The following is a 12,689-nucleotide window of genomic DNA, read 5'->3' as shown; positions in this document are numbered from 1 at the left end:
CGCGAGGAGCGGCCGCGCGGCCCTTGCCCGGCTCTGGCGGCGGTGCCTCGGCTGCCGCTGCTCGCCTGCCCTCCCGAGCGCAGCTCCAGCGCGGAGGGTGGCAGGGCGGCGGGGCGGCAGCGCCCCGTCAGCAGAGCCGTCTCGCCCTACCTGCGCTCCTGTGGGCTTTCATGCTGCTCTCCCGTTTCCCTGGCTTTAGTTTCCACGTCCGTGAGGATGCTGGAAGGGAGCGGAGGGGGAAAAAGCCGCAAGGCGGCCTGAGCGATGGGAGGCGATGACAGGGGAGAAGGAAACAGCGTGGACAAAGACCTAGAAACGTGGGACAGGAGAAAGTCTAATGAAGGACCAAGGGAAGAAGAGAAAAACATCAATTGTGTCCTACAAAGGCTAACCCTGGCCTTCCTCATGGTGTGCTGGTGGAGCACCTAGTCGAGCAGAATCGTGTCACTACAATAGATCAGGAGGCAGGAGGGGACTTCAAAGGTTTCATTGGCTGGAAAGATAAGAAACTTGGAAAGTCTGGGCAATTTGTCAGTACCCGATTGTTTGCGATAGCTCCGTACCCTCCGTGGCCCGACTGGAACCTGGTTTGCTGTGTCACTCGCGTCATTGCACCAGAGTCACCACGTCCCCCCTTAGCTGGCCTAGGGGCTTGGCTGCTTCCCTGGATTCTAACCTGGGGTTTCCTTATGGAAGGATAGRTTTCCAAAAGACTGTCGTGGACATTTGCACACAGAACCCAGCCATGTAGAGGTTTTTACCCTAACGCAGGACTAAATTCCTCCTCTGTTTTCGGCAGCCACAAAGCGAAGCCGCAGCCACCCTTCTGCAAAAGGATCCGTGGGAACATCCTGATGGAGTTTTATTTGGCAGGGTTGGGACCAGAGTGAATTATGGCAAGTGATTTCTTTGTGCTGCAAATGGAAGCTTAAGCTGGTTTTGAATATGAAATATGAATATGAATGCTGCCTAGGAACTGTTTAGATAATGCTTGGAAATTGTGTTGTTTTATATATATATTCTTGTTATTTCTGCAGCTGACATTTCTGGATATAGTATGCAGAATCCAAGCGCTAAGCATTTTGATGAGCTCTCTGTACCACATCTGAATTAACTCACCCACTCAAGATCTTTATCAGAAGACTGTTTAAAACAGATTTGTGCAGGCCGACTTTTGTTTAGGTTCTTGTTACAATTAGTAATAAAGTCAAAGAAACCTTCTTAGGTTTTCCTGCTTGCAGGGAGAGTAAAGTGCACTTTTATTTCCTGTGCTTATCTGTTTACTGCACAAAGAGCCTTTTTCATCTGGTAAACTCCTAGAGGTTACAGCAAAGCCAGCTTCTATTCTTTGGTTGGTGCTTTTTTTTGTGTGTGGTTGAGCCATTCTCCAGGGGGCTGATAAGCAGAACAAGTGGTTTTCCTCTTCTTCAGATGGAGATAAGAAATGATTATTGCCCAATTTGCCCTGTTTTGCCTTTGCCTTGTTTGTTGCTCTTTAAGCATTTACTGTTGTAAACCCTCTCCCTGCACAGAGGGGTGGTGGTGAACCGCAGTTCTGAGGTTATTTCTTCTCATCAGTAACAAACTACTAATCTGGCTGGCAGTTGTTGTTTATTTTGTTCGATTACTATCTGGGTGATGCCTGTCAGGAATACCTGTAAGACCCCCATAGATATTTTGTTAGAAGGTTTGCTACCTTTTGCGRGAGTGTGATTGAGCAGAGGTAAAATCTGCTACACATTCAGATTTTTGAGGTTGCGTAAAAATTGACTTTATATTATTGCAAATGAGAACTTTCCGTTAGGTCAACAGAGCATGTTTCCTGGAAGAAATGTTGAAGTATATTCTCAGCACTTAAGTGCTTCCACAAATGCTTGAATTTATTCTGGTGTGCACGTGGTTTTCTTAAAATTTTACAGTTTTATTTTAGGAGGTTTCTTCTCCCTTAGTACATTATTTGCTATCAATCCAAAAGCTGTTAAAATGGAAATGTGCTTTCATTCTGCAATTCAGAAATTTATTTTGCAAAAATTCAGAAATTTGTCTTTGCTAACCTTGTAAAGTTTCTGAGCCCCAGTAGCAAAGCTTTGTCTAGCCAGCAAGGGAAATAGTATGGCAAATAGCTTTTGGCACACCGATTGCTAGATAAGCAGGGACTTTTCTTTCCATTTGCTGTTCTTCAGGGCAGTAACTTAAAAGAGAGGTATCAGGGTTCRTACCTGGCCTTTGTCACTCTGCTTTCCCATAACGTGCATGAGTTAGTCTCCTTTGTAGAAAACATTTGATGAGCTGTCTCAATTTGCATCAGTTTAGATTTATTTTCATGTCTCTTTTTTCTGTATTTCATTTATGGGGCTCTCTACCTTTAGAAATTTTTATTACTCTCATATTCAAGTTAAAAAATAGCCAATTTTTCTTTCCCAAATGAATTGCTTGAAGCAAAGTACCCACAAATGCRTGGGTATTTTAATTCAGTTATTAAATGTATACAGCAATAATTTACAAGCAGCCTTTTAGCCATTTTTTAAGTGTCTGCTGACTGCTGCATAGGCTAAATTATTTACAGTATGATGCCTCACAAAAGAGAAGCAGATTTGGGTTATTTACTTTGCTGATAAGAGCAGGGGATTGAAGTTGCTGTGATATACTGCTCTGTTAATTTCTTATTTGCTCCCCRGTGGGTAAAATCTTTTTAAAGAACTAACATGAGTATTGGCAGACTCTTTTGAAATAGTATGGAAGTGGTAAGATTAAACAAAACATGAAAAGATCTTAAAAAAATGTAAGTCAGCAAACATTTGATAAAAATAAAAGTGCTCAACAATAGAAAACCTTTAGGATGCTTAATTTATTTGCTCTCTGTTTGAGAATGGCCTCTGCACTCCATCTGGGAGTCGTTCTTGTGAGTTATGTGTTTTGAATGGCACCAAGCTGGGTATATTGAAACAGTGTGTTTGTGCAGTGTAATGCAAGCCATTGAAAACGGCCTTGCTGAAGATCTCCCCTTAACAAGGAGATTAAAATCCTTGCTAAGGCTGCAGAGTGACAGTGGCGGCTGTGACTCTTTACAGGACTCTTTGCCTGGGACGGTTCTGTCGTTGCTGTTTGCAGAGCTACAGAGGCTTCACGAGTTTTGTTTTTTTTTTTTTTTTTTTTTCTGCGTATGTAGGTGCCGGTGACCCGTCCGACACGGCGGCTCCTGCGATCGTGGTCCCTCCGCAGAACACGAGCGTCGTAGCCGGCAGCGGTGACGTCACGCTGGAGTGTGTGGCCAGTGCCAGGTATCGTCAGAGCAGCGCGGTTGCAAGGGACTGTCCTTTCCTGAAGAGGTCACAGAAATATCTTCATTTGTTATTTTAGTGATTGGAGCAGAACGCAGCATGTAATTTGCCTTTCCTTTGAAGAACCTTACGAATAACCTCGTTTGTCCAACATTACTGAGTTGAACATACTTATTTTTCTGGGAAAGTTAGAATACAGATAGAGCTATTTTACTGTCTGTTGCTCACTTTGTAAGGAAAAGTAGAGTAGTGTGATTCAATCAGCAAAGTTTATCTTACAAGAGACAATTATGTTAAGGGTTAATATTAYACCTGCATTGCCTATTGACATGAAAAGTAGTATCGCTTAAGCTAACAGTCTGCAATTCCTAGCAAATAAACTATGAAGGCTCTCCTCCTCCTTTCTACTCTGTGGAGTAATTTATTACAGATTCAGTTTACATTGATTATTACTCAGCTGTGTATAATGTGCTATAACATACAGTTTGTAGCATTCCTACTGTGCGTGGGGCTAAGTTTCCATCCAGTAGGAACAGCATTGAATTCTAGGGGAAGTGAAAAGCTGAGGTCCTCAGATGATAAGACATCCAACAGATTTACTTTCCCCTCTGAGGGCAGAGATTTTCTTGATATGGTTAATATTGTTTTGGTAATTGAGTTATAATGAAAGCACTTCCTGTGCAGCTGATTCCCATAGCAGTATTTACTCATTATATCTTTTTGCTTAGAGAAATCAAATTATGAATCCCTAAGTTCTATTGCTGTATCAATTAGATGTGCTTGCATAATGCTATTTACAAAGTCTGTGGTCTAGATACGTTGAAGTTATATATAGATTTACTTCTAAACATCTAATGTCTGGGACAGAGGAAGAGTTAGAGGAGTATATTACTGCAGATAAGTATATTCTGTAATGGATATTCTTTTATTGTTGTGTTTTTGTTCTGTTTTATAACTTTGGAAGACCTGTTGAGAGACTAAGCATGACTTGGAAGAGAAATGGAGTAAAAATAACCAATGGAATTAGCAGTTTTGGGAGACGTCTCACTATCACCAACCCTAACTCTGCTGATGTTGGGATGTACTTCTGTGAAGCGAAATTGAGAGACAGCACAGAGGAACCAGCAAGAGCGAAAGCCTTCCTTTCTATAATGGGTAATTCTCAAGGCAATGTGTTTTTTAGTAAAATAGGCTCTGGGTTCAGGTACAATAGGAAAAAATTGATATTTTAATATTTTATTGACCTTACATTTGAACCTTTCATCGCTGAATGGAACAAAAGAGGTCAGAGGGGTTTATCCTCCAAATTAATTCAGCTGTTCTTCTCCATGAATATAAATTCATCAAATAGATTTTTTCTAAAACACTGATATGATTTTGAATCCCCTGTGAAACTATGTATTTAATCAGAAGTTGGGGAAATAGAGTAGTAAAATCCTTATTGGGCAGTTTCCACATCTTGTCTTCTAGCTGCATTAAATCCTGATTAACTCTCAGCTTGCTTATATCTAGTTTTAATGTGTCAAGTGCCGGCATTTCCAAATGAAGCTTTTTAGGAGCACTTCAATATGTTATCTTTTGCAAGAGCCAGTTGGAGGGCCAAGGACRTTCCGGAGCACACAGGCAGGCAGATGTCGTTACTGAAGCAACAAAAGGGAGAAGGAAGTAAGATTAACATCAGTGCTACGTGCTGGACCTCTGACCATARGGGAAGCTTTGGACTTAATATTTTTAAAGAGGCATGAATGCATTTCAGCCCTTTTCCTTGGAGGGACTGGCCTGTTCCACCATCACTGCTATGCTGGAATTTGGCTGTAGTAGGGAGGTCATAGTTTGAAAGTGGTAGTTACTGTGTTGTATCGTGTCTTGATATAATGATGCAAATGAGCACACTGGGCACAATCTAAAGCTTGTGAGGAATTTTAGTATAAAAAAGAAGTTTTAGAATGATAAGCCAGTGCTGGTTGTATAAATCTAGGCCTTAGGTATTAGTCCCAGTGGTAACCATGTAGGTGTCCTGGACAGATTATTGCTCTGGCAATGATGCAAGCTCTTAATGTTGATCAGAATTCATATGCATGAATTTCTGTAGTACATTGCGGAGAGAATTCAGCATACAGTTGTCTACATTCCTTTAGCCTTCTGAAAATACAGTTTTTAAGATTCAGCTGTATGACATCTATCCTTTTAAAGCAATTTAAAGCAGTTAATGTTAAATGAGAAAACAACTACTCTTTATACAAAGCTCTGTTCCAGGTTCATTTGTAGCGCCGTATCTCTATTATATTTATTAGTTTGCTTTCAGTCTTTTTCCTTGTGCTCTGTTTCTTGGAATTATGACTGCACAGCTTCCCTCCCCTTTAAGGAGCAGAGTCAGATTTCACTTATTTATGGTTTTGGTTTAAACTCTTCCTTATTCATAAGATTTTATTATAGCTAGCTTAATTTTGCTGCTTTGCTGTCAGGTCCAGCCTAGTGCAATTCTTAAAGCAGCCTCTCGGTTAATATAAAAAGATTCTTAAATATAGTTACAATAAAAATGAGAAACAGTCATTGGGGGATCATACTAAAATAGCAAAGTTGCCTTCCTTTAGTAGCTTATCTACTCTTTTATTTTTAGATGTTTTATGTATTTCGTATCCAGTTTTAGGGGGCTGTCAGGGAATGAAGTTATGAGAAAGCCTGTAGATATGAACAAGCAGATGAAAGAAAGCAGAAACAAATTGGTTACCAATTACTTTTATTTCGTTTTGATGGAACAAGACACTTCAGGTGCAGGTTTTACTCAATGTGTCAGCGAAGGCTGATACATTTCTTTATTTATGAGTTTCTTAAGCTGGAGAATGGATCTCTCATCCTGAACAGGAAGCTAAAGCAAAGGGTTAGTAGCTAATTTGTAACTTCTATTCACACGTAGAATTCTGGGATGGATCAGGCCGTTGTTTAATTAGCAAAAGGATGTGTCCTGGAAGAAAGCGCAAACAAGATTCAACCCCCATTTCCTCCTTCTTCTGATCAAATAATTCTGAGGATTTTTGTGATATATTCCTCATAACCTGCTGGAGCAGTATTTATAGAGACTCATGTATGCTTGTCTATTTGCATGTATGAGGTATTTGTAGTGTTGATAATGTATCTGATAATGAGCTGCGCTTCTCTGGGGAGATAGTATGCCATGGGCTTGGTAAGGGGTCTTGACTAGCAGGAAAAGGAAATTGTGTTAATAGTTTTCAAAATGATTGTGATAAACAAAATAAGACCCTCCATAGTATAGCAGTGAGAACTTCTGTGGGTTGACAGGAAAAATTATTCTGCTATTAACAGGTAGAACAAGGCTAGTGATTAAAAGATGGATCATCAAAGATACCACAAATATTGAATTAATAAGAACCTTTTTATAACAAATACATCAGTCCTTGCTTTTTCCAGCTAAGTCACACAACTTGAGAGTATGCTCAAAAGGTGACAASAATTCTGTTAGAAGGCAATGGAGCTTAGTACAAAGGTGTGTATAGTCCGCTTAAATTCCCATTTGTGACCTACAGTAGTGTTTCTGAAATTATTTCTGAATATTCCTGAGAGTGCATCTCCTGTTTGTAAATTAAGATCACCCTAACACTTGAAAAGTCTGAATATTTAATATAGTAATACTGCATGAGCAAAAAGAAAGTGCTCTAGCCTTTTGTTGTGATGCAGTTTTGTTTTGAATGTGGCAAAGAGCTTTCTGACATTTTCGTATTGTTCCAGCAAAGTTAAACTGAGCTGGTTCCAAACTCTGGTTTTATTAGCTGCAGTTATTATAATTTTTAACAAAGTAGCACATTCCTCAGTTGGCAGAGTAACAGTTTGGGGAAGATTTGTTGCAGATTAGATAAGAGCACATTTGTTTTACCACTAACTGGTGGAAAATTAAGTAATTTAGGGAGTCTTTTCATGAGCAAACCAATTGGAAAATGGAGCTAATCTTAAATTCTTCTGCTCTGGTTTTGTAAGTTCCTGTAGCAACAAATTGCAATAGTCATTTTTAAAATGATTGTTCTGTGGGAAATTATGAATTTTAGGTACACTAGACAGTAAGAAATGAAACCATTCCACTACATGAAAACTATAGTCATCTTTGAAGCAGATGCAGTCAGAAAGTAAAATCTGAACAAAATGAGGAAAAAAAAAAACATAAGAAGAATGACCTTGTATGATCAGGTGTCACACAGAACTGAGTGTTGAAGCCTTGTTGGCGTATCCAAAGGAGTATGGTAGAATCGTATTATTATTATCATATGATGGCACAAAGCAGAAACACAGTAGAGGATTTSCCTTCTTTTTTGGTGCTGTTTTGTGCCTGGAAGCATTGAYAAGCATCAGTAGATGTGTTATTCTTATCTCAGTGTTTCCTAGAGAGAATTTTTACATCCTAACTGAATATATTTCTTTTTGAAAATAGGGAATTAAGTGAGCATTGTAGGTCTGTCTGTCCTGATTCTCATAAAGTACAAACGATACAGCTTCATGGGATCATGGGGTTCAGGAACACATCAGAAACATAGAAAACATTAGTATGGAGGASCAACCTAGCTAGAGGCTGAGATGATCTGTAGGGCTATTCCTCCTTCATTCCACTTCTCCAGGAGCAAGTGTGGAGATGCAGAAGGGCCTTCCTTGTGCATTGCCATTGTTCATGRATTTCCATTAAGTATTTATATTGCTGATAAAAGCAGAAATTATTTTCAGCTGTTGCTAGGCCCTTAATTTTTTTGCACTCAGCTCTYTGCATATAGTAACCTTCATGGCTCCAGTTTAGATATTCAGAAACACTACACACCATGTCTTCAAAGCAAAGGAAGGAATTTTTCCATGATGATTGTGTGTATGTATTGTGCACAAGAGAAGAATGAGGATTTTCAAGAAAACTATTTTATATATAAAATATCTTTTGGTCTAAATGCAGAGACAGAGGCTCAAAGCAGAAAAATGAGCAGAAAAATTGTTGAAAAAAAAGTTATGTGGAAGAAAGGGTTTTGAAAGCTGTTAAACAATAGTTTAAACARAAAACCTGAAATTTGCAGACCAGCYGTTTGATAATCTTTCTCGCTTTYGTTATRTCATTACTACTTTTGGTTTGGTGAGCCATAGAGGTTCATGAGACTGACATCTGTATCTGCTTGTACCCAAATGCACRTAGGACCCAGCCTGGACCTATCCCATAGTGAAGTAATGGGACTTCTGGGAAGTCCACTTCTGTCCATGACGTGTCCTGGAGGTTCCCTCCTCTCTGGGTTCTGCAGGCAGAAGCTGCGTGCCCTGGGCTGTTACAGGACTTTAGAGTTAGGGGAGGTTAGSTGTATGCACCACCATAGGTTCCCAGGTGCAGTAATTGCATCTTCTTTTGAAAGTAGCTCTTCCCAAGCCAGAAGGATTTTTCCCATGACTCAGAGTGCGCAAAGCTCAAAACAAGAGACTGACAGTAGCTTTTCATCTGTTTCTATTTTAACTTGATACTCATGCAAGGAAAAACCCTGCTTCAAGGAATCTGTTATACCTGGGTGTACACRGTGCGTACTCTCCCAGCACGGTCTGATATTCTGTCTGGAGTTACAGACTTTGTATCTGTGAGGGGCTCTCAAGTTTTCTGTTCCACCTTCTTTACAGGATATTCACCAAATAACTTAGGTTATGCTAATATTAGAGAAAGGCTTCCATGTTGAGGGCTCAGTTTTCCTCTTAAGTATGCAGCCCTGAATTTCTGAGTGATGCAGTAATTTCAGCTTTGGAGGAGCCCCTGGGGCTTTCTCTGTTCTTTCTGACTTTCATGTAGGCATCTAGGATTAGGTCACACATCTCCAATGCAGCTTGAAGGGTATGTAATGGATGCTGACTGCTATCTTTTGAATGTTAAAATCAGTGACCATATAACTCTGTGTCGGAGAAGTTAGAATGGTATCAAATTTTGCAGGCTCCCAAGGGTTTTGCAGAGAGGCTGTTTTTGCAATGATATCTGTAGTGCAACACCCCCCACCCCAAACCCTCAACAACTATAAAAAGCATGCATTTATATTCAAATATTCTCTTCCCCTTTTGCTTGTTCTTGACCTTTTAGTTAAGATCAGTCAAACACCAATATGATAGCTGAACAATACAGTATCTGTTTCTTTCGGTCTAATATGAGACATGACCCCTCTCGTTGCACAGCACCCTTCACTGCCAGCAGGGTGAACTTGGTATRATAGGTCTCTTCCTCCTCTAACTGTTGTGATTCTGTAATTTAAATCAAATGTTTGACCTGATACCRAGAGACGACTGTCATTCCTTGAAATGGCTGTGTCTGGGGGCTTCTGTCTGGCATGTTAGATAGTTTGGAAGACATTGTAATTTCACCACGCGTATTAAATTTTAGCACATGATTATTGCCTACAACAATAAATGTTCAAATTCACACTGTGTGATCCAAACTAAGCCTTATAAATATGCAATATAGTCATATATACAGAAAGCCAGAATGCCCTTTTACCATGCCATCTGACCCTTATAAATATTGCTGTTTTTTCTATGGCCTCTTCCAGAATAGATATTTGCCAGGTCTTGTACAGCACCCAAATTCACTTCCCATGAATTTCACACTTGCAGCAGGTCTCTAGGCCTTTAGGCACACCCCTCGTATGCAGATYGCATTCCTGACTCTTAGAAGTAAGGAGCCTAGATTTCAGTCATCTAGGACCTGTAACTGGAGCCATTCCTGCTTAATCTTTTAATCAGTCTGAGTACTGCTGAAGCTCTAAACCCCTACTACTCAATGCAGTARGCAGATAAAATGGTGCCTCTGAGGACCTATTGGTGTTGCTAGAGGAGRAGACATACATGTGCAAAAGCACCACTGTTGGTGTGCAAGGTATAGACTTGCACACCATAGACCCTACATAGACTCTGAAAGTCCTCTGAGAGCTGGCCAGGGTCCTTCAGACTCCAGACCTTTATCTGCTGCTCTGTCTCGTCTGCTATAATGTCTTCYTACTTCTTTCAAAAAAGCTGATGTGAATCTTCCTTCTGTAACAGTCTTGTTTGCGAAGTGACAGTTACCAACAACTTCAGGTTTTTTCTCAGGTAATTCATTGCTCAATAACCAACTCACCTAAATATCTCTTATTATAACTGATTTCTTTGAGGGTAGTAAAGCGTGATTTGAAGGAGCACAGGCGGTGAGATAGGATTTTGGAAGAGGGGCCAAGCAGGCTATATAAATATGCCAAGTATATCTGCAGCAGCTGTGTGCAGTAGTAGTTCATAAGCAGTGGTCATGGAGCCACTCACATCTTTGAAGTCACCTTAGCTGTTCTGCAGCTGGACTGCAGACCCATGTTGAAGATAAATCTCAAACTATCACTGGTTGTTGCTGATCCAGGAGAAAGTTTGAGAGCTGGCAGCTGAAGGTTGCCAGGTTTAAAAATTCTCCTATTAAAGTTAGAAAGCCATAGAAAGAGGAGGGTGAAGGGGATACTTTCAGTAATCCCCTAAAAAGAGGAAAATATGCTGGAACCTCAGTGACAGAAGAGACATCCACAGCTAGAAGCACAAAATTAGAAGACCTGGATTGTACCTGGGTGCTGTCTTGCTTCTGTGCTACTTTGGCCACCTTTCCCCTCAGCCTCCCCTCACAATCCAACAAACTGAAATAGAACAAAAAGTTCAAGATTTGTTTTAAGAGAGGGCACACAGATGGACACATAGATGGACACTAGGCTAAAAATTTGGAAACCAGAAAGATAAAATTCTGGGAACTGGAGCTCAAGGAAAGTATCAAGATAAGGCTTGGAGGAAGGCACAAYAAGGGAAAGCGTACAATACCTGGACGTGGACTTAGATGGATTGCAGATGGCTCAGCAATTTAGATGATCAAACATGTCAAACACTGTGTTTCATCAGTGAATTTCAATTAATGTTGAGCTTTTCAATTTGTTGTTTAAATTAATGCATGAGATCATACGCAATAAATCACCTCTTATTATGCATATTTATTAATAGCTTTATATTTAGGCAGTGAGRATCAATAATGTTAAGACTTGTATATTATTAGAATATAATAAATCATGTAGCTTGTTTTATTGGTTTTGCTGGGTAAATGTATATTCCAGATTATTTTGCATCTTCACCTCCTCCTCTGCAGAGGATTTTGAAGACTAATATTGATTGACTTTATTTGGAATGAATACAGAATTGTAATATTCATCGGAGCCCAAATGGGACCCCAGTTCTGTGCACTCAAGCAAATATTTTATTGTAGTTAGCGGGAAGGCGTGCTGTGAGTGCGTTCGGAGTTGCAGTCCTGGTGGTTACCGGCGCGTACTYGCTGGCACATCGCATAATCGCTTTGTGAAATGCTGATAGCAACACTTGCTGTGCTACAGGTCATAGCAGGAGAAATAACAGGATGTTTGCAGGATAAATTGATGTGATTTTGTTTTCACTTGTGAAACTAAGTTACATCCTATCAAAAATACAAACAGCACATCTGGTTTTCACATATGATTGGTGAAAAGCTTTGAGAAAAGATCGGCTTAAATGACTGCAGATCTTGCTTGTAGCTTGCTACATTTTTTTCCAACCTACTTGAATTCCTTAAGATGAAAGTGCAAGCAACTTGTTCTTACAAGCCATTTATGTTGCCTTGTCTGTATTTTTTAAAACTTCACAGTTGGTTTGCTTAGGCTACAATAGAACTGTACCTACAATCGAATAAAATGCTTCTCAAAACAGTACTCGGATGATAATTGCATTGAAGAGACTATGACAGTTTTAGTTACCATGATAATTACTGCAACCTTAATGCCTGTGGGATTTTGACATGATGCTCTTCAATTTTATGCTGCATAGAAGAAAGAGTTACATGACAGCATGCTCTACCGTTTCTGGAATTTTGTCTTTGTTTAATTAAACGTCTAATATCTTTTCTTTAATTYTAATGATAAAGTGTAGGTTTTTGTGGTTATTACTGTAACTTGTAACTTCAATTAAAGCATTAAATCTGTTTGCTTTCAAGAAATAAAACTGTTGAGGAGAGTTTTTTTTTTTAATTATGCTGCACTTATCCTCTGATATAGGCTCTCTGACATGTTATGGCACTTTATTTGTCATGCTTCATGCCTTCATGAGGTGGTGTTTAGTTTAGATACTGAAGCAAACTATCCTATAAAATCCTGTGTTATAAATATAAACCTTTATAAACCTCTCGGGAAGAGTCTTCTGAACTGAGAATTAAAACATTCCATGATTCAAACCTATAAAATGAAAAGTAGCCCCCTGCTCTGAGTATTAATTTGCAGTGCAAAACCCTAAATCTAACCTGACATTGACTTGACTCTCTTTGAAATTCATATTCATCATAGCAAATAATTGTTGGCTTTTTTTATGATGCTTTTA

The 12,689-nt window shown here is 39.5% G+C and overlaps 1 protein-coding gene across 1 annotated transcript in view; it reads left to right on the top strand.

Moving 5' to 3' along the window:
- The window catches only part of SDK1 (sidekick cell adhesion molecule 1), a 407,922-nt gene that overhangs the window by 244,072 nt on the left and 151,161 nt on the right, over positions 1-12,689 (top strand). Inside the window, exons 6-7 of the mRNA XM_085300428.1 lie at positions 3,170-3,281; positions 4,246-4,436. Coding sequence (XP_085156554.1) covers positions 3,170-3,281; positions 4,246-4,436 — 303 coding nt within the window. The remainder of the gene's footprint in view (positions 1-3,169; positions 3,282-4,245; positions 4,437-12,689) is intronic.

This window comes from Rhea americana, unplaced genomic scaffold (genome assembly GCF_003343005.1).
Source record: "Rhea americana isolate MKP2758 unplaced genomic scaffold, rheAme1 scaffold_10, whole genome shotgun sequence".
In the NCBI taxonomy this organism is placed as follows: Eukaryota; Metazoa; Chordata; class Aves; order Rheiformes; family Rheidae; genus Rhea; species Rhea americana.
This window is presented reverse-complemented; position numbering and strand designations above follow the sequence as displayed.